Genomic DNA, 23,339 nt, shown 5'->3' on the forward strand with positions numbered 1-23,339 from the left:
AGCCTTCCAAATGACGCAAAATCATATCCAGATGAGTTTAATCTCTCAAATGCAGCCGCCACAAAAGCAAATGAAAACACCTTTAGAAAGCAGCCTACAAATTGTATTGTGTAATAAAACTTTCAATATGGATGACAAGAATAACAAGTGTTGATTTGCGAAGCACTTTCAAAACTAAGAACACAAATTTGTCTGTTGTACTACAGTCAACCGATACAGTAAAAACTTCTGGGTTTGCATTCTATGAATATGAAGCTAATATGAATTTCTAATAAATGCAATAGGATCCCTTATGTAACCCATGCAGTATTTCAAGCATGTGCAACACTTAAACTCTTACGTATTGGTTTACAATTTCTTAAGCACAAGTACATTTTTAATTTGAAATATAAACCTCTCTGCAAATTGTACTTGAAAATTAATATTAGACTTAAAAACAATGAAGCAACACATGTGGCATTACGCAGTAAACAAAAAAGTGTTAAACAAACCGGAATTTGTTTTATATTTTAGATTCTTAGATTCTAGAGTAGCCGCCTTTTGCATTGATGACAGCCTTGCACACCCTTGGCATTCTCTCAATCGGATTCATGAGGTATTGACCAGGAATGGGTTTCAAGGAACGGGTGCGCCTTGTCAAGAGTTCATTTGTGTTTTTCGTGCCTTCTTAATGTGTTTGAGACCATCAGTTGTGTTGTGCAGAGATAGGGTTGGTACATAGTTCTATACAGTGAAGAACCCTATTCAACCACTGTTCTGCTCCACATTATGGCAAGAACCACTCAACTAAGTAAAGAGAAATGACAGTCTATTGTAATTTTTACACATGAAGGTCAGTCGATCGGAAAAATTGCAAGAATTTTGAATGTATCCTGAATTTGAATGTAGCCGCGATTCTAAACCGCAAGTACAGTCACGAAAACCATCAAACGCTATGATGAAACTGGTTCGCATGAGGACCGTCCCAGGAAAGGAAGACAAGAGTTACCTCTGCTGCAGAGAATAAGTTCATTAGAGTTACCAGCCCCAGAAACCATACATTAGCAGCACCTCAGAGTAGAGCTCACATAAATGCTTCACAGAGTTTTTCATAGAGTACATCTGGTCCTTTCATGTAATCATACTGTTTAATGAAACCCTTTCAAGTTCATTATCAGAATTAAGCACGTACTGCAATTGTGAGACGTTTGGATCACTGAAAATGTGTTTCAGATATTGAAATAAGTCAGGTGGAAAATTACAATATAGCCCTCAGAAGGTCACAGCGTTCTTAGTGGCATGTTGTATGTTGCGTAACATCAGCAAGTGTGATGGATATCTGTTGCATAAAAATGACACATTAGAGGACTTTAGAAGCCGCGATTCTAAACCGCATGCAACGATTTTAACAAATGAGTACACGCCGGCAGCAGTGTGGACAAGGAAGGATCAGCTTACAGAAGAGCTGAATCGTCTGTAGCCTAGTAATGAATCGAAAAATAACAGTCCCATTGACTTTTATTTGAACATCTTAAGAACTCAAGGTTGTGTTTTGTTTGAACAAAGGTTGCATTTTTATTTATATTTGGTGAACCGCAGACCCAAAATGAAACCAAAAAACCACACACGTGCATAATTAAGTCCCCATTCCCAGCCGCTGCCCTCTTTCAGCAGTGAGGTTCCCTGTCTTCTAACATCATTATACTGCTTTCTGCACTGCGCAGGTGAAGTAATGATGCCAGAAAACGAGGACACACCCGCCGTTATCTCATCCCGCTCCTGCTTCACCTCGAAAGTCTTAGGTAGAACAGTGCGGCTCCTTCTAGGTGATGTGCCCCCTCCTTTTCAACTCGCACACAAGTGCGCCCGTTTCCTTGGCTGAAAAGCGATCTGACTTGCTGGGCAAATGCACCATTGTAATAGGAAACCGCCATAGATCATGTGCTGCTGCCATTTAAAGGCGAGGTGACGAGCCATTCCTATGGGTTTATTGCATGTTACGCCTGAAACACGCCTCTGAATAATTAAGAGAACGAACCAATAAATAGTCACACTTTCCGCTTTGCGTTAGATCGTAGAAGTAGAACCCCGTGTGTAGACTTTGCATGATCTCCCTGTGTAGTTGTGCGGTTTCCGAATTTCCATGTACTCCAGTTTCCCCCCACATTCCAAAAAGATGTTAAGGTGAATTGGAGTCAACAACTTGCCTGTAACGTGAGAGTGCACCCTGTAACAGGTTGGCACCTCATCCAGGGTTGTTCCCTGCCTTGCACACATAGCTTCTGGAATAGGCTCTGAACCCTAAGTAGGACAAGTGGGTACAAAAAATGGATGGATGGATGGATGGATGGGTGTTCTTGCCAAAAGAAATAATAACCAATGTATGTATACATGCATACACATCAAAAACTTCTGTACTTATTACTTATTATAATGCCAAATGTCATTTGCTTTCACCCTTCCTTTTGCTGCCACTAAGTGGCAATTCATCAAATTTGGGGCAATCTGTCTCAAAATTTGCCTTTGCCAAGTTTGAAAACAAAAAGAGTTTTTGAGTTATCATCTTAACGGGACCAAGTGTCAAAACTGCCCTTTTTTCGCATCACTATGTTACACTGCTTCAATTTTGGTGCGTTCAATATTTAAATTTAATCATTTATAGTACTGTAAGTCTCCCATACAAAGCCTTCACAAAGTTTGAAAAAGATCCATCAAACACTTTTTTAAGTTATTGTCTTTTTTTAAGTGTCTGCCGCAGAGGACTTGTCCCAAAAGTATACACCAGTAAGCTTTTAATGCTAACAAAGCTGCAGCATAAATTAAAATAAAGAGGTAATCTACCTACGGTGAAAAACAAATAGTTAAACCACTTTGATGGCTACTGGCTTCTGCCCAGGGATTGCTGGGAGGGGCCTCAGGCTTACTGTAACCCTACACTGGATAGCAGATATGGGGGATGAAGATGAATTTTGATCATTATTAAATGATAACTGCATTTATTAAACAAGACACATTACATTACCTAACTCTTGATTCAAGTTCCTCAAATGCCATCTTGTTCTCAAATCAATTAAACTTGGAGCAAAATAAGATTAGTTGAGACAGGCTTAATTTATTTGCTACAGTAAATGCTACATCTGATAAACAGGTGTTTGTTCTCCAAGTTAATTACAAGGTCTATTATGAACTAAAATCAGATTGTAAATCTGCGCCTCAGTGAATTTGTGAGTGCAGAAGGGTAAGCCGTCCAAGATCGACTAATCTGGATTACATTTGTAATAATGCTGCAATGCTTCTTATTGTGCATATTAAATGTATGGTGTGTCTTACAAAAAAAAATGTAACTGCTAAAATAACTACTTGAAAGGACCTGAATACAACATGAAAATTAAAGCTATTTTTGTTATTCATATGAGGTACGTTGGGCACTATGACTTCATAGTTTTTGTCATTCATTTAAAATTTGATTGTTCAAACTCTGGCACTTGTGCTAGAATACATGTTTAAGTTCTGAAGTCTTTGTTTTGCCTTGGACCTACTAAAAAAAATGAATGGCCAGACTTGAAGAGATTCTAATTTATGTTCTGCAACCTCTTTCATTTACTTTCACCCTACCATATGACATCATGGAAAAACGAGTCGGCTCTAAAAAGCGAAGTAGGAAACTCTGTATTTCTCTCACTGTGAGAGGTGAGCCCAGGGCTACATCATTCCAAAAATAAAATTTATATCATGGGATTCCTCAGATACTTTCATCTCAAACCTTGTGATTCGAGTGGCATTTAAGCTAGTTTGATTAGGCTATGAAGCTGGAAAACAGAGTGTACTGATATTTGAGCATGGATTAATCATCAGCTGGTTTTAATAAACTGTTCAAACAGTCCTGTTTTATCTGGCCTAGGGAGTTGTTTGGCAGACCCAGAGTATGCAACGCATACTTACATATTTACCTGGTATGTATGTGGGCCAAAGCAATAGCACTATTCCTAACACATAAAACCTTGAACTTAAATTCTTAATCAGCAATATATCGCAAAAACATAAATGTGCTAAACATTCCTAAATATAGAAATCTTAAGGTCATTTCATGAAGTCTTTGATTCTTTTGATCAATTACATTTATTTTTGACATGTAGCTAGTATCCAAACGAACACCTCTGTTTCAGTGTTTTAATAAAATATTTATTTCATATCATAATAATTACTGATGTTTTTTAAAGGGCTAAGAACAGTCTCAGCAGCATTTAAAATAATGAAAAATGTAATGAGCTAAAAATACCCATCCATCCATGAGCTATAATTATTTTTAGCCTATGAGCTAAGAATATCTAATATAATACACACACTTCCACATTTTACAGCCAATTTCTGCCTACATTACAGGAACTTTACGTGATGTTAATTATGGACTGTTCATGTAAGGTATGCAATGTTACCTCAGAAACCTGTTCAATTTAAAAATACTTTATATATTATCGTCAATTTATAGCCATCTTCCCAATAATGTTAAAAAAAGCATTTTCTTCAGTCTTACAATAAGATGTTGTGTGTGTGACAAACTGGATATTAGTTTGTGCAATGCACGTAAGACAGAAAATCAGTTAAAAAATTATTCACAAAACTGAATCATAAGTCAATGTTTGCAGTATCAAAACATACAGTAAATTGCTTCTTTCTTAAATTCTTGCTATTTGCTGAACAAAGTATGACTGTCTTTCTTAGATAAAAAAAGTCTCCGTCGATACTGCTGCAACCTACTAATAAAATGTTTCAATTTACCTAAAAGTAAATGAAAATAAAATAAATATCCATTACGGCACACATTTATAAAATTAACTGCACATGACCTGCATTGTATGCACATCTGCAGCTTTCAGCTTCATATTAGAATTTTGCAACATAAATATTGTGTCTAAGTATAACAAAATAAATCTCCATTATGGTGCAGCATTGTGCTGGACTAGTTATATTGGGCGGTTTTCAGGTACTGGTTTATCCGTGGTCACGATAACAATGCGCACATGCGCAGTGATGCAGCTTCATCCACCCCTTTCAAAATGTGACTCAAGAAACACAAAGATTCCGCATTTGCTGCATTCATTCGGAACTTATGCGTACTGAACCAAAAAACCCATACCTAAAATTTTCAATATGAATACATGTAGTGTTACACTACTAATTGCCACAGGTGTATAAAATCAAGTTTACGCACATTTGTGAAAGAATGGATCGTTCTGAAGACCTCAGTGAATTCAAGCATGGTACTGCCATAGGACACTGCTTTGCAATAAGTCAGAAATTTCATGAAATTTCTACCGCACTAGATATTCCACAGTCAACTGTAAGTGGTACTGTTGCAAAGTGAAAGCGTACAGGAACAACAGAAATGACAACATGAAGTGACAGACCACGTAAAGTAACAGAGGCTCGCCATCGCATTATTGACCCAATAACTGCAGAGTTCCAAATTTCCTTTGGTATTAAGTCCAGCACAAAAACTGTGCACTGGGAGCTTCATGGAATGGGCTTCCATGGCTGAGCAGCTGTATGCAAGCTTCACATCACTAAGCACAATGGCAAGCATCAGGAGTGGTGTAAAGCACACCGCCACTGGAATCTGGAGCAGTGGAAACCTATTCTGTGCAGTGATGAATCACGTTTCTCTGTCTGGCAGTCTAATGGATAAGTCTGGGTTTGGTAAATGCCAGAAGAACATAACCTGCCTGACTGCATTGTGCCAACTGTAAACTTTGATGGAGGGCAGGTAATGGTATGGGTTGTTTTTCAGGGGTTGGGTTAGGCCCCTTAATTCCAGTGAAGGGAATTCTTAATGCTTCAGCATACCAACACATGTTGGACAATTGCATGCTTCCAAATTTGTGCCAACAGTTTGGGGAAGGACCTTTTCTGTTCTAGCATGACTGTGCCCGAGTGGAGAAAGCAAGGTCCATAAAGACATGGTGTGGAAGAACATGATTGGCCTGCACAGAGCCCTGAACTCAACCCCAATGGGAACGCAATAAGAATAGCCTTCAGCAAGCAAAAGTTAAAGCCCTATATGGAAAGCATTACCAAAAATATATAACTGCAGTCATATGTTTACAAAATACCATTATTAATGTAATACATTTAAACAGTTATCTATAAGAGTGCTCTATTCTGAGCATAAATTCATTGGCTTGGCCAAACAAATGATAGCCATCATCTATAAGTAGATGACAATTCTAGTTAAAAGCAAACACAAAGCCCCTACCGTTCTGTTTTTTGGCCAGTGGGGGAGGCAGCCGGTTAACCTGGAGACTTAGATCTTTCATGTCATCTGAGACGCAGTTAGCATTGCCGTGGTAGCGCGTGGGGACTTGCAGCGTGTCCTTCTCCTGAGAAGATGACTTGGTGGTCAGCCCTCCATTCATTACCCTCACCACACACTGTTCCAGATCACTTCTCATAGAGGACAGCCCCAATCAGCTTCACTGTCAAAACACATACAATAATTACACAAAATTACATACTGTATATACTTACTGACGTTAATTTAGTTAGTTACTGAACTTACTCAATTAAACCTGATTATTTAAAAGCGTCACAATTAAAATTTTCCTTCTTGATTACTCAGGAACATGGAGGAAGGAAGATGGTGCACAGAAGACGACGGTCTAAATTAAGAGCAAAAACATCAACTGTATGGAAGCATTTCACATTAAAAATGAATGAAAATGCAGTTCTTTGTTAGTACTGCAAAGCAGAACCTAAATATCACCACAGCACGACTGCAATGCAAATGCATCTTAAAAGACATTCAGGTTCGACGGACACAAGCAATGATGTGACATTAACCATAAGTGCCATTTAGCCTCTTGGTGTAACCTTGGTGTAAGTCTTTGTCATCACTTTGACTTCATTGCTTTTGGGTAGCACTTTACTTGAAAGGGACATGAATGATGTAGTACTGTAGTACACGCTTAATGCATTAATTAACCAGTAACTGCTAAGTACTGATGCCATGTTCATTCATCATTAATCAATAATGACAATTAATATATGTCATAGGGAAACCTATATTAGTTCATTATTTGTTCTTGAGTAGTAAATCAGTTAAGAATTTTCTGCCCCTCAAGTGAAGTCTTAACATTATTTACTAATTAGTTTACTGTTACTAGTATAGTACTGAATGGAATAAATTCTGTCATGATTGATTACTGATGAATGAACATGGGATCAGTACATAACTAACACTTAGTTACTAGTTAATTCATGTATTAATTAAGCATGTACTACTACATTATTCATGTCCCCTCAAGTAAAGTGTGACCACTCTTTTCCTTAATTTACTTTATGTATTTCCTGTATGTCAAAATAATCACAGCTAAAATTAGTCCCATCACTTAGCTGCATCATCTTACATAATAACACATAACAGCCCGTTTGATTATGTTTTTGTGAATGTATTCGCAGGGCTGAATGATACTGGAGTAAGTTTGTGCTGCGATATTTGAAGTTTTGTGGGAGTTGAAAATGAATGATATAGCTAAATGTTATCTACCAACAGAGACCGTGTCTTGCTCATTTTTTTTCCTGTTCAGTCATTTTTGACAAATTTTTCACAAATGCACCACACGGTATATGAGTGAATAAAATGGCAAGAATGGGAATGATTATGATTATCTTCCAAAGGGCATGCAGAGCTACAGCAGTGAAGGATGGGCTGCGGAATCAACACTTTAAGGTACTTTTGAGCACATTGGTAGCTGTGGGAAAGAAACTGTTCCTCAGCTTAACCCCTAAATTCCATCGTTGAATTGGATACAATTTTGTGTGGCTACTCATCAGATAAAGAAGAATATTATCAAGTTGGAATGGGAGGCATGCCTCATGACAAAGATCTGAGCAAATAAATGTACCCATGTAAAATTCATAGAATTCACGCATAGACGCACTATACACAGATGGCTTGACACCAGCATGAAGTAAAATGTAATCAAATTACGTAAATGAATCAGCATAACATACCCATTACATTATAAGGAGAAACGTTTGCCATTTAATGAAGTCATCTGGGATCTGGGCAACTTTCAGATTATATTTTATTATGGTGGCAGCCTACAGAGCACATGCAAAAGCAATGGTGGTAAACTTTAGACTTTTTTTTAAGACCCTGCTAAAAAGAAACCATTAAAATCGTAATTTTTGCAAAGATTTGTTTCCTATGACTCAGTAAAACTTTTGTGGCAACAAAATGATGTTCTCAACCATACTGACTGTCGTGGTCTTTGCAATGTGACAAATGCATGTGCATGAAATGCCATGTTAGCATTCACCTCACACGTCGCGCAAGCCCCCTGAGGGCAGCGCAGTGGCGCAGAATGTGGCACTGTCGCAGTAAACGCCGGCTTCCTGGGTGTCTGACTTTGCAGTGGATCATCCAGTTTGCTTCCAGCATCCAAAAACATACAGTGGTTGGTTTGTTTCTGTCTCATGGCAATTGCAATCTACATATTATATTATATATTATATTATAAACATAATTATATTATATTAACATATTATATTATGTATTTAAACGATTACTCGAATGGTCAGATTAATTGGCAAATTACTTTATTGATATCATCATTATTGACAGCTTTAATCAAAATGAATTTTTTTTTAAATACAAAGCTTAATAGTTCACGTTTTTTTTTTGCCTTTTTCCTTCACATCTGCTTTTAGTCTGAAGAAATTCTGCTCAATCAGATTCTATTTACATAGCTTACATTACATTCTTCCTCCTTCTGAGTCCACAAACGTGTCTCCCTTCAAATTCATCAGCCAACTTACTAATTTACGGAATGTACAAAGTGCAGACCTTTTCAGAACCTCCACTTTTCTACAGTGTAAATATTAAACAGACGAGTTCTGATTTCAGTAGCTTTGAAAGCCCCCACAGTGTGACTGTGAAATATGACAAGGTCATCACACTCTGCTGTGGAGTCCAAGTCTTTTCCTTAGCTTGTTGTGATACAGTACATCATTAAAAAAACAAACCACGTAATGGAATACAAAAACAATACACTGTTTTCATTAATAAGTGCTATGTTTTAAGGCAATAAAATGTGATATGACCAATAATTCTTTGAGTCTTGTGTGCCATTATTATTTATACACACATGTATGTATAAATGATAATGGTGTGAGTGTGTGTGTGTGTCTATAGTCCAAAAATGCACATTGGCTGACTGGTTTCTCTAAATTGCTCCTAGTGTATGATTGTGTGCATGTGACCTGAAATGTATCGGCACCCTGTCCAAGGTGTACGCAGGTAACCCTAAGCTCCAGAGAGCTCATTTGTAATCGCTGTGTATGAACGAAAGAGGGGAGAAACATTTGCACGCACATTTATACAAAGATTTTAGGATTTATAAGACTTATTCTTTGCACATTTATCAATGATCCAAATTATTTTGGAGGTGATAGAAAAAAGCAACATCTAGAGTTTCGATAGAAATACGCATCTAAGTTAGTATTAGCACGTTGTGAAATGACAATTGTCAATAACTACAGAAACATTTTTGTTAAATCAGAAATACAGCCAACACTAAGCATTTGTCTTATTGTTTTAAATGAATTAATTACATATACACACACACAAACAAACACACACACACAGTGCTGCTTGAAAATTTGTGAACCTTCCAAACATGGAAATTGTTTTCTAAAAATCAAAATAGCCTTATAAAATGAACATTTAACTACCAATTTGTAAAGCAAACCTTAAAATAGATATATTTTCATTATTTATTCAATGAAAGTACCTTGTCTCTCAAAAAACAGAAAATCTGCCATGTGCAAAAATATGTTTAATTTAATCAGTACTTCACGGCACTTCCTTTTGCAGCCATAAATTCAACTAAACGCCTTCTGTAACCACAAACCAGTGTCTCACATCTGCTTTTGGGGATTTTTGCCGGCACTTTCTTATTGTATAATCCAATTCCGTCCCAGCTTCTACTCCCCGACTAATGGCAGGAGATTCTGGTCAAGAATTTGTGGATAGGCCTGGGAATTCATGGTTCCCTGGATAATATGGAGTCGTTCTGGTCTGGAGGCAGAAAAGCAGGCCCAGACCTTCACATTTCCACCACCATACTTCACTGTTGGGAGAAGGTTCTTTGCTTGATATGCCTGTTGACTTCTCTCCAAACATGGCGTCTGTGATTGTGGCCAAATAATTCAATTTTGAACTCATCTGTCCAGAGAATGGACTTCCAGAAGGCCTCTGGTTTGTCCAAGTGCTCTCTGGCGAAGTTTATACGGGCAACTCTGTTCTTTCTTGAGAGCAGAGGCTTCATTCTAGCAACTCTCTTATGAATGCCATATCTATTTACTTTTTGCTTGATTATTGATGCATCCCAGATGCTGCCAGAGAGGTCTGCAACTCTGGAAGTGATGTGTGAGTTGGCCTTCACCTGAATTATTGTTCATATGGTGCTTCTTCGTGAAAGGTTTGATGGCCGTCCACGTCTGGGCAGAGTTGTGGTGATGCTGAGTGCCCTCCATTTGTAAATAATTTGTCTTCCAATGGATGGATGGAGCTGGAATCTTTTGGGGGTGGTCTTGGTGGTAGCTTTCCCCAGATTGATGGGCTGTCACCACCTTCTTCCCGATCTCCTCGAATGTGTCCTTTCCTCTCGGCATTGCTGATCTCTGTGCTTTATGCCTTGGCATGACAGTGGTTTGGTTGGTTTGCTTTCTCTTTTAATCACTGCTGCACGAAACCTTTCCTAACGATGTCCCATTTGATTGGTCTGCTTAATTGATTACTTGAGCACCACATGCGTTTCACCTGAGTCTATTACGCACTTGGTTTACTTACTTTTGCACATATTCTGATTCCATGTTTCACATAGTCTGCTGGCTACGTACACAGTTCCCTTCATCATGGAACTGATGAGCAGAAACCTGACATTTCATATATAAAATCTGGTGATGATAACATAAGAAAATCATGGTAAAACAACCGAAAAATCTAAACTACTCAAGAGGTTCACAAACTTTCAAGCAGCACTGTGATTGAAAGGTTTCTGCTTCCGATACCTGACCAGCAGGGTACCACTGAAGTACCATTAGCAAGGTACCACCCCCAAGCACTGCTACCTGGCCACAAAAAGATTGCTGCCCCCAATGTCATAATGTCACACATGGATTAAATGCAGTGGACACATTTCATTGTCGTGTGCTGTGGTGTGTCAACGATGACAATTAATCACTATCACTTTACCAGTGTATTTAGAGGTGTGCGTACTGGAAAGTTAAAGTAAGTAAGCACCAACATTTGTACACCCATATCTAATAGGCATAAAAAGGCCTGTGTGTAAGTATGTCACATGCAGTATCATAACAGCATATTTAGCTGTGTTGTGCATTGTGCACGGCCACATAAGAAGGGAACAATTAATTGGAGATCACAATAAATTTCTAATAATGATTTGCAGCTTGTCACCCATTTTAGATTGCCAAGAGCGATTCAGATGGAACTGTGTGATGAACTGGCCCCGGTTCTTGAATGACAAACATTACGAAATCATGCTGTACCTGTTCAACTTTAAGTAGGCCTACTGATAACACTTGGATATTTGGTGACAGGATCATACCAAATGGAACTGGCTGATAGGGATAGCCTGCCGCCACACACTAAGTGAGACACATAATGCTCACAGAACGTTTTGAAACGCTTGCTAAATTCTGTAACAATGTTGTGATTTTACTGGTTTCATGACAAAAGTCCATTGACAAGCAATGTTTAACATATCTGTGCATATCTTACCACAAACATTGACTTTTTATTGTCATTTTATTAACTGTCATTTTTCGACTAAATTATTCAGTTGTGTTCTTACCATTTTGCTATTGGCACAAATTCCTGGTGTTTTATGTTACTGAAAAGGTGTTACTAATTAAAAAGCACCCAGTGAGACTGTTTGTCAATGAGCTTTTTAACTCAGAACATCTCTTATGAACTGTAATTTGGGTTTCAATTTATTAATACTTGAAATGAATGTAATACTTAAAACTACTGAATATTTTTTACTGAATTAAGCATCTCAAGACTTTCTGTGAGTGCACTACACACACACACACACACACACACACACACACACACACACACAGTCCCAGGCTCAGTCTCACACCTAGAAGTCATTACCCTATTCTGGCGTGTCTCCGTTGTGATGTACTGTACGATCTGTCATTTGGAAAAAAATCTTTACGTCAGGAAAATTTTATAGTAACAGATACATTTCTGGCAATTAATGGGTAGAGGTGACAAATAAATTCTCCAAGATAAATACCTAGTCTTTGTCTTACATGAATAAATGGAAAATAAATGTAAATATTTTTAGATTTGATGTTTTTTATGTGAAGACGTGGGTACGTGGTATGAAGTGCTTGCATGTGCAATCATTTTGCTGATTTCCCTATATTGTAGTTCCCTGATTTAAAATGCATTTCACCTTGTCCCAATTTGTTCAAAATGTTGTGTACATCTGCCCCAGAGCTCAGCAAATATATACGTTTTTCCTGACTATGACAAAGAAGAATATAAACGTAGAAGGGGGACAGATAGATGGATTGAAGGATGATTTTGTACACAATTCACATATTAAACCTACCAAAATACCATTACTTCATAATTATAAATCATATGAGAAAAAAATATATCACTCGTGCTTCTGGGATAGGCTCCGGACTCTCTGCAACCCAGAAGGATAAGCGGTATGGAAAATGGATGGATGGATGGATGATAGTGCAGAGAATGATTCAGCTGTATTGTAATATGATTGTGTTGTAATAAACACAACCCAGGATACCACTAGTTTCCATGTCGTTTGCTGTTATATGAAACCCAGTAGTCGTGGTGGTTATGCCTATTTTCTTGTCGAATATATGATATTTTCATACATTATTGTGCAATATATAATATTTTAAACTTGTTGTTGAGGTTAAACTCCATGATTCTGTACTGGACAAGTGGCTGGAATGGATGGATGGATGGATGGATGGATGGTCAAGTTAAATTATACAAAGATTCTTAGTCGAGTTAGGAAGTTATGTGGGATAGTATTCTCTAAATGATAATTTGTGCGATAACTAGAGTACACTAGAAAATAAACATTTACCATGTATTTTTATTAAGTTAAATTGTACCCTAACTAATGGTGGATGTACAAAGAAGTGATAAACGAGCGCAAAACACTGCAAAAATGTAAACAGTCTAAAGAGCTGCTGTGAGAGTAGCATTATATCAACATATGTTCTTAAGGCTTTGAAGAAAGTGTTAATATCAAGACAAGAAGTTGTATTTATCACCGATGTCAGTTTGTTTTTTTGTTCTTTTCTTTAAAGATATTCAAATAGCCGATATAAACAGTTTATCCAAGTTCATGATAGAGGTTATATTTTTATGTTCAGCATTAATTGTTAGTTTTGAAGTGCTTGCCAATGTCATAACAAATAATGACTATTTCTCATAACAAATATTGACTATTTCCCATTAACGTGTCACTTGCTCTGAAATAAAGTATTAACCAAAATACTGGAAAAAGCACCACATTTCTACAAAAAGAATTTCTTTCAAGTTAAAAGGATATATTAGACATTCTTCACACTTATATCATCTCTATTTTCCAACAAAAAAAAATGTTGTATATGTTGAGCAATGCTTGTATATTGAAGCATTTCATTTATTTAAACACTTTCAGACAAAGGGAACACATTTTAAAAATGTCTCTGTACGGATACTTTAGTGCTTGCACTGTGTGTTAACTGCCAGCCCCATGGTGAAGGCAATTGTGTTGTTCCGCTATTGACAGGAGGCTGGTCATGCTGGAGCCCAGGTTCCTTAATGAGGCACCTTATATCAATAGAGTAGTAACAACTTCAGCAACGCTGTTTCAATAGGCTGCCTTAGGCTCCCGTTTTCAATTCCAAATCCAGGATGTACATAAGATTCCAAAATGAATGGGAAAATCTATGCTTTAAAAATAAAAACAAACTATGAAGCTTAAACAATTAATTCACCTGCCCCTTTTAACACGGCTGATATATAGATTACTAAATCACTGCTTGGAGAAAACAAAATTAAACACATATTTCATTTAACAGTGGTAATGCTTTTCCTTGCAGTTGTATAAATTCTTTTCATTGGAAAAATTCACATGAACGCACTTTTGCATTATAACATGTGCATTGGTCTTCATCAAACCTGCAGGTTGAATAGGTCAGAATAAACATACTTAAGGTCCTTTACAGATGCTTTCGAAAGAGTGAACTGTGCTGTAATGCACCAACTAGCCATACAAGTACAACCACCTGCTTAAAAGTGTGTAGGTACTCCTCCTGCCACCAAAACAGCCCTGACCCATCAAGGCACGGACTCCACAAGACCTCTGTCCTGTGGTATTTGGCACCAAGATGTTAACAGCAGATCTTTAAGTCCTGTAAGTTGTGAGGTGGGGCCTCCATGGATCAGACTTGTTTGTCCAGCACATCCCATAAATGCGCAATCAGATTGAGCTCTGGGGAATTTGGAGGCCAACTCAACACCTTGAACTCTTTTTTTTGTGTTCCTCAAACAATTCCGGAACATTTTTTGCAGCGTGGCAGGAAGCGTTATCCTGCTGAAAGAGGCCACTGCCGTCAGGAAATACCATTTCCATGAAGGGGTGTACTTGGTCCACAGCAATGTTTAGGTAGGTGGTACATGTCAAAGTAACCCATGAATCCATGTAATCTACAGGAATGCCGGCTTTCGCCGGTGGACAGGGGTCAGCATGGGCACTCTGACAGGTCTGCAGCCCCATACACACCAGGGCCCCGGTGCCCCCTGTGTTTGGACACCTTTATATCACAGTCAGCATTAAACATTGTAGGAATTTGTGCTACAGTAGCTCTCCTGTGGGATCATACCAGACTACCCTTCACTCCCCACATGCATCTATAGTCTAGAGTCTTGTGCGCCTGTTATCCTATCGCTTGTTGACCGGTTGACCGTGGTTTTAATGTTGTGTCTGATTGGTGTATATTTAAAAGCATCAAAAAACATGTTGCCTCCAGCTAATTGACTCACATGTCGATTCATTTAGTAGAGAAGATGACTTCTCCATAGTACATGATAGTATACATATATGATCATAGTAATGTAGATTTGCTGCTTTCCTCTGGTATAGTTTCCATATATGGAATAATGTCATTTAGCCTGCTTGGAAAGCAGAATACCTCACACATACAGAAAAGGATGTTTGTCATCATATCATCATTAACCTTAAAGTGGACACTACTGCTATCTACATTTTTTTTTCATTAAGATCACGTCATTGTCTGTTGATGGTTTTAAGATAACTATAACACAGTCTTACTGTATCATCTTGGTATCCTTATTTTGGGAACTTGGGATTTCTGAAGTTTTTGTGAAGATTAGACAAATACTGTTTAGACGTTTGCATTATTGTAAGTAAGAAATCTTGGAATAATACAATACACAGACTGGAATCTATTCCATACAGACTATATAGGTATAGACTCCATTCAAGGGCTTAACCAAATTGTACTGTAGGCCTTTTTCATTGTCAGGTGCTGTTGCTGATCAGAGAAGAGCTGACTGAATAAGAACCAGTGACCTACTGTATGGAGCTAGCAATGCCAATGCAGTGTGCTGTTCTAGGAGTCTGAATTGCTCAGCATGATTTCATGAGGCCTCCCTTCAAAGGCTTGTGTGTTTATTTGATTATATCAACCTTTGTGTAGCACTAAAATACAACTAAGTGGCAGCAGATAGGGTTGTGAATGAAAATGAGCGATATACTATAATTCTCCATGTTATCAGGACCATCAAAATCCCCCTTTCATGTTTTCCTGAACAATGTACAGAGGATGACAATAAATATCCTTTTCTACATGTGTGAGGTGATAGGTTCTCTGACTTGGGTATGGTTACCAAGCAGGCTGAATAATTCTGATAAATATAATTGACACTTAGTTAAATGTTTTAGTTAAAACATAAGACTGGCTTGGGTGGCTCAATGACAATACAGTTTTTTTACATTCAGTAATTTCTCAGTAATTTAAAGCATTTCTCCATACTAAAGTCACTTTTTCAAAACCTGTCACACATTGACTGTGGATCATATCTCATGGCTGTGACACTAAATGCATCCACTGACCTCCTCTCACAAACTACTTGGGTTCTTTTCTCACTCAAAGTACACCACCAGCAAAATGTAAGTATTTAGAGCCTGTTTTGCATTTGCTGACTGTATATGCTGTTTTCAAAACTGGTAGTAATATGTTCAAAATAGAATTACTGCAGTTTGCCACATATCTAATCTTAATTACAGTTCATTTGCATTTCAGATAAATATCGACACAGGTGTTTAATTTTCAAGTACATTGCCACCCTTAAAAAGGAGACATCGATGGAATGAGTTCCTTTGTAAACATGGATCAAGGGAGGTTTCTAGAGAAAGATGGAAGTGAAAGAAGAGGAAGAAATATAAATGGAAAAAGGACAACAGTTGCTGTTCCAGGCCAGAGAGGGGCCAACATTCAATGTGTGCAGGATCATCAATAACAGTAACAGATACTTCATTGATTCCCATGGGGAAATTCCCTTTCTACCCCTCCCTCAACTTGCTCTTTGTAGAGTAAGCTGTCCACAAAGGGCAGCCACCATTAGTGGCACTCAGGGAGCTGAGGGCCCTGCAGACGTGCTGAGACTGGGTTTGCACTGGCAACCTTCTGATTACAGGCACATAGGCTTAGCCCACTGCCCCCCAAATTGTTCAACCCAGATGGGACTCAAATCCACAATTGTCCACAAATCCACAATGTTGCTATCGGAAACGGCAGCATTGTATTCCCCAGATAGCCATGTCATTTGCTCTCGCTCCCTAATCCGTACTTGTCCCACACTCACAAACTTGTATTAGTGAAGTACTATTTCTAGAATGATTGGATGGATCAGCTGGAAAGTTAAGGTATTTATATTTTATATATATATATATATATATATATATATATATATATATATATATATATATAATACATATTTGTGAAATTATACTTCTACATTTATTGCATATTACATTTACAGTATATGACTATTTGCACTTATGTTTCCCCACCAATTACTGTAGGTGGTGACTTGTATTCCTTTTATATACGTTTCAATATCCATGTTTGAAACTGTCATGTATATTATTCATATTTTTACGTTTAATATTGATATTCCATTTATTTCTCTGACTATAATGAAAATTTTATGCAACATTAAAATAAGAACCGTCACAGTTACACTAATGATGCACAGGTGAGTTTTATCACCAGCAACGGTGATATTAGACAAAAGTATATTGGTTATCAAATGAATTTTCTGATGGACATGGAAGGCAAAAAATTGCATTAATAGATGCATTAAATGAGGTACAAAAATTTATGCTTAATTTTTGCTCTGCTATTTCTATCTATTTTCCCTGTATTCCCGTGTAACTTCTAAGTTAACACTGGTGATTGTGGTCAACCGATCAGCAAGTTTATTGGTGTAAGCACCTTTCCAGTACTTTGTGTTTGAACAAAAAGTGCCTAGTCTGGAGTAGGGACTAATAAAGAGTTCCAGAACTGCCTCCAATGGACTACAATTGGGCCGAGTTCCTGCGTTGAAAACACAACAAAAGTTCCTGGTTCTAAAAAAAGGTTTTAGTTCCTGAAAAAAGTTCGGTACTGCATTTGTATTTTTTCAGATGAGAACAGAACGCACAAAAATTGTAAATATTAAGTTTAGTTTTGAAAATGTATCATAACCCCCTCTATAACCCCCTCAGTAATCCACAGCACTGTAGAATTCTGGATAATGTGGTGCTTCACCACTCAGAACATCCCAAAATGTCCTCACTATTTCTGCCACTATACTCCAATTTCCTAGAATTGAGGAATTCCTCTCTACATGGAGATGGGAGGTATGACAACTAATCACATGATAAAAATGTCTCATGGATTGGTCCCAATCCTGCCCCATTCAGTGTCACTGGCCATCCCTTCTCCTGATGTTTCCCTGGTCTGTTCGGTTTCTTGTGTGTTACCTTGCCTTGCACCACTGCATGGCTAAATGGACTAAGCAGGTGGCTCTGTACCAAGCAACTTCTCCTTTGGTGGTTTGAGGGTTGCTAGAGGCTAATCTCATTTGTTCAGATGTTTTTATATTTCAGTGCGCTCAGATTTTGCTTCCCTGATGTAATTATGTCCTTGTATTTATGAATTTCAGTTGCAATCTTTCTTTATACATTTTCTCCTGGTTTACCCTGCCTGTGCCTAGTTTAGTTATTGTGTTCTGATTAACCTGTTTCCAATCTCTCCTAGAGTTTGAATCTGTAGTGCTGTTTATTACCCTCACCTGTGTCTTGTTATGCTAGTCTTCAGTGTTTGGTTAACTGGGTATGGTACACAGCTGTTCCTTGATTTGCCTTCATGTCATGTGTACTTAAGTGCCAGCCCTTATTCTGTTTCTCAGTTGGTCATTATGATTGTTCCTGTGTTTGCTCCCTGCTTGGTTCTTGTATGTCTTACTTGCCTGTTTTCCCCAAAATGTGTTTAGTGTTAGTTTTCCCTCATGTTAATGTCTAGTTAGTTCTTCTTTTCTACATGCCTTGATTTCTCCCATCATGGTTTCATTGTTTCTTGTTTGTTTAGTCTGTTTATAATAAAATCCCTGCTCTTTGTAAGCCACACTGTGGATCATCCATCCTCCCATCATGCCTTGCTATAACAAAATGTCGTTATTGGCCACTGTGAATGCAGATTAGATTAGGTGTGCTAAAAGATACAAGTACTTGTGTTTTCCCCCATTTGAACAGGGTTTTTATGGTTGCCCAGAGGTTCATAACCTTTTTATGTCCACGGACCGGTTTACGTCATACAATAAATACATGTACTGATGTGATGTGATTTTGATGTGAATCACACCATTTCACCTTGTGGATGCTATTTTTCTTTTCAACACAGGATGAGCCTGTAAAATACAATACAGGTAGCTGGAGTACCCTAGGGAAACCCCTCAATGACATGGAGAGGAACATGCAAACTTCACACGCTTGGAGTGATGGCACAGACTCAAACCCTGGTCCCAGAGGTGGGAGGCACCAGTGCTAACCTATGCACCACTATGCCACCCAAGGTTGAGAACTCTTATCTTATTTGATGATTGTGCGTGAGTTAGTGTAAACCTTGGCTCCCTGTCTGGGGCACCCCCTCCTTTGTGCCCCGTGTTTTCTGAGGTAGAATTTGGCTTCACTGTGACAAGTGAGAGCATTTCATTTATGAATTGTTGAGAAAATAACTGAAAAAAACTTTTGTTTAAGTAGCCAAATTTACAAAAGTTACAAAAATTAGATAAGTATTGTAGCAAATGCGGGGCCTTTATAATGCTTGCTCCACAATATACTGCCCCTGCCTACACTGAAGGCAGCTGTGATTACATCATAGGTACAGCTCCAACATGTATAATGTCCCAGAGGTTTTAGATGACTGTATACCATCGTAATCAGTCATCCCATTTTAGCTACAATTCAGATAATTTCAAATACATCAGTCTGGTCACTAACGATTTGCATTTCCTTGTTTATAATATCTTACTCTTGTAAACTGAAGGAGTAACAAAGTTTGAATCGGAAATAACATTGACAAGTTGATGCCCATTGCAAGTCAACAGAGTTCCAGAATTACAAATGCTTGATCCATGACCTGTACTTCTAAAATGCGGTATGATTGGAACCGTCTGGAGCCCTTACAATTCACTTCAATCTAACTGAGGCCAGATGGCACTTCATCAGAATAATTTCACTCCTGATGCTGTTTGATCTGGATTTCTCTCTCTCTCTCTCTCTCTCTCTCTCTCTCTCTCTCTCTCTCATAGACCACCAGTTGTGCTGAAACACTGCCAGAATTATGGGAGGTTTTAATTTATTTCCTTATTAATGCAGCACAATAAGGGTTACCCTAGGAATCCTGATAACGATAGTTAGGTAACCATGAAATTAATGCACACGATGCTTTGGGCCAACAGTACTGTATAGGACTTTCATAACTATGGTATACTTTGTTTAATGAAGAGCAATGAACACAAGCGCAATTTATATACTATTATCTTTGCAGTGAGACACATTAATGGAAATGCATTAGCTGATGAATTCACTGAACATGTAATTTGTATTATGATTTAAACAAAAAGGTCATTAAAGAGATGAAGTTGTTTTGTGAGTGACTTAAATGTCCTGTAAAACAGTTTGTCTTTATTGTCTTTACTTACAGAGAAGAACATGAGCAGCATACACCCCATACCTGTTCTGAACATGTCCCCTGCGTGATCTACAGCATACACCCACAAAAAGCCAACTCTTTAGATCTATATATACAGTATATATAGTACTTATACATAACCATGTCTTTGCACTGCAGGAATAAATCCAGGTGGACACATGCAAACTTCATACACAAAGTCAAGGCAGGAACCAAACTCACAATCCACGTGTTTTCTTATCTTAATGGTATATAGGTAATTATATCAGTGTATCATACCGTATACTCTAGAACAGGGATGGGCAATCTTATCTGCAAAGGGCCGGTGTGTATGTAGGTCTTTGGGGTAACCTTTAGGTCAGCTGTTCAAATCCAGGTGTGAGGACTCTTCAGCCAATCAGTCCTCTGATTAGTTAATCTAATTAGGGAGTTTCAGCAAATCCCGGCGTACGCAGCGGCCCTTTCTGGATAAGACTGGCCAGTCCGGCTCTACGTTGTGTGGTCAAGAACAAAAGAAAAAGAAGAACAGAAGCAAAGGAGTGACAGAATCCAAGTTAGATGCATTCAATTATCTTTTTAAAATTTTATGCTTTCAGCGAGAAGCATTGCTTCCGTGTAAAATATACGAGAAGCTGAACTAAACAGTCTGTAAAGACCTGTTTGAAAATAAACAAGACAAGTAAATAATAAAATAATGCAGGTTTTACATACACTTCGCTTTGAAGGACAAGTTGTTATTAAATGAGTTTTTAACAGAGTATTTGGCAAGATTTAAAGCTTTTGCCATTCTACAATAAACAATGGCATGGCTGTATTAAAAATATTTACTTAATTCTCTACTCTGACTTATGGCAACATTGGCTACTAAATAGAATGTCATGAGTGTTATGGCGTCAGGTGCCACAGACTGTATAAATATTCTCTGTACACTTGTTTATAGGAAAAGCCCATCTGGCTTTGGCTAGCAGAGTCAGACATGTGGGTGACCCCAAGTTTTTCTAATGGAAAATATAACACAAGTGTTTGCTAAGCTGGGACAACTACAGGAGTCAACTGTTAAGTGACAGACAAGACCTTGGTGTTAAAAAAAGGCCCTAGATCAGATGAATGAATGTTAGGTTTTTCCACAAAAATCTGCGTAATCCTAGTCACATAACTTTCCATTGTTCAGAATTATAAATCTTTATGATGTATGTGTGGGGAGCGGCGGCACTTTCATTTCAAGGTTTCATGTGCAGTTTAAAGTAACCTAACTAAACATTAGGGAGTAGAGATTATTTGTTGGAATTGGTGGGACACTGCAGTTGGGAATATTGTGCTTTCTTCAAAGATAACAGTCAGTAACACAAATAAAATATTAAATCTGTGCAATACAACGCAAGTCCAGTGCACTGCACTTTATTGTAGATATGGGAGATATTCAGGTTTATTCAGCAGAAGTCTGCAGTGTTATTAATTTTTAAAATACGTTAAACAACCCAAGCTTTTTGTTACTTCTACCTTTTTTTTATGACCTATTGGTTTAGTCTACAAAGCTTTCTAAAAGCAGTGGGCGACAGCTGATACATACAGGCCTATGTTGTAACTTACTTGAGATTAGCTCTGTAAACTTATGGACACTGCTGAACAGTTAAATGTTTTATATAAATGTAGATCCAGACAAAATCCACCCTGACCTCTGTGCAGGTAATACTATCATACACTTGTTTGTTTTAAACATTTTCTTTCCAAAAGGCTTGACAACTCAACGTATGTAAACAACATGAACATCTGTAATCAATCTACATTTATGATCTTCAGTTATGCGCAGTTTCATTTACACAATACTACGAGTTCAGTCAGTTATACGTGCTATTATAATCAGCTGTTGACTATTGATAAAACAGGTAGAGTGTAGAGAAATTAAATACGTCATTGTTCTGTGCTTTAAAGTTGCTTGTTTTGCCAAAGATATAAATCAATAGGAAATATTTTGAACAATGTACAGATCCAAGTATAACAAATATGTTCTCACAATTTTATGCAACAAGTGATTGCATGATGAATTACTTGATTTTAAAAAGCCAACCGGTATCCTTCTATCATCATCGAACAATGTTTATCACTTTGAAATGGAATTTGTTTTCATTTGGTATTTAACAGAATTATGTCCAAAATTTGGACAATGAATCAACTGAAGGTACTAAATAAGAGACAATGTCCCAAACTCCATATGTTTAAATTTACCAATAATAATAACTGAAGAATAACTGATGCTTATCACAGAATTATCTTCTGTTGATTTCTTTAAGAGACGGTAAAACTAATCTAGCTTCAGCTGCCAAAAAAGATTAAGATATTAAACAAGTAATATGTTACTTACAATATGCATTTTGACTGCTAGGTGAAGCAAAATGAGAAAACAAGTTTATACCTTACTGGACCAACAAGACATATTATTATACAATTTACTATGGAAAATTATTGTTTAAGACAAATTAAGGTGAAATCATGATTTGTGTACAAAAACACTTATCTAGCCTCTTGAATTGTTCAAGCATGACTTTCCAACAGCATCGACCATATCCTAGTCTTGAGATAATTGTACTTGAATGTTTTGAAAAAGAAGAGGCAAACAAAAACAGTATTTAAATATTCAGGTTTGCCACTGTGTGATTAATAATACAAGGTGCAGCAGCTGGTCCATCTCACAGTCCACAGACACACTTTAAAGAGTAAAAAATGACAGGTTTCATGCATACACTTTTGCAGCTGCATGATTGGCAGTCATCTGCAAAGATTGTTGGATTGTCGCTGAATGCTCCCTTCCTCATTTCATTAACACCTTGATAAGTATAGTTTTCACCTGAGATCAATAAAGTAAATTTTAATCTTAAATTCGAGAGATGAATAGATTCCTATTCATGCAGAACAGCATTGGTTATCATCTACCATTACCGTCTGCATGGAAAGGATAGGGATTAAACTGATACCAATATGAGGAAGAGGTAGGAGGTAAGGGGCGCACAGTGATTATAGCACCTCAGGGATGAGAACCG

At 37.6% G+C, this 23,339-nt stretch overlaps 1 protein-coding gene across 6 annotated transcripts in view; it reads right to left on the minus strand.

Moving 5' to 3' along the window:
• myocd (myocardin) overlaps window positions 1–23,339 on the minus strand; it is a 106,941-nt gene that overhangs the window by 41,801 nt on the left and 41,801 nt on the right. For all 6 annotated transcript variants that reach the window (XM_049013158.1, XM_049013161.1, XM_049013162.1 and 3 more), the window contains exon 2: window positions 6,233–6,452. In XM_049013158.1, the coding sequence (XP_048869115.1) occupies window positions 6,233–6,428 (196 nt within the window). In that variant the 5' untranslated portion in view covers window positions 6,429–6,452. The remainder of the gene's footprint in view (window positions 1–6,232; window positions 6,453–23,339) is intronic.

The sequence above is a fragment of the Brienomyrus brachyistius genome, chromosome 5 (genome assembly GCF_023856365.1).
Source record: "Brienomyrus brachyistius isolate T26 chromosome 5, BBRACH_0.4, whole genome shotgun sequence".
Taxonomy (NCBI): Eukaryota; Metazoa; Chordata; class Actinopteri; order Osteoglossiformes; family Mormyridae; genus Brienomyrus; species Brienomyrus brachyistius.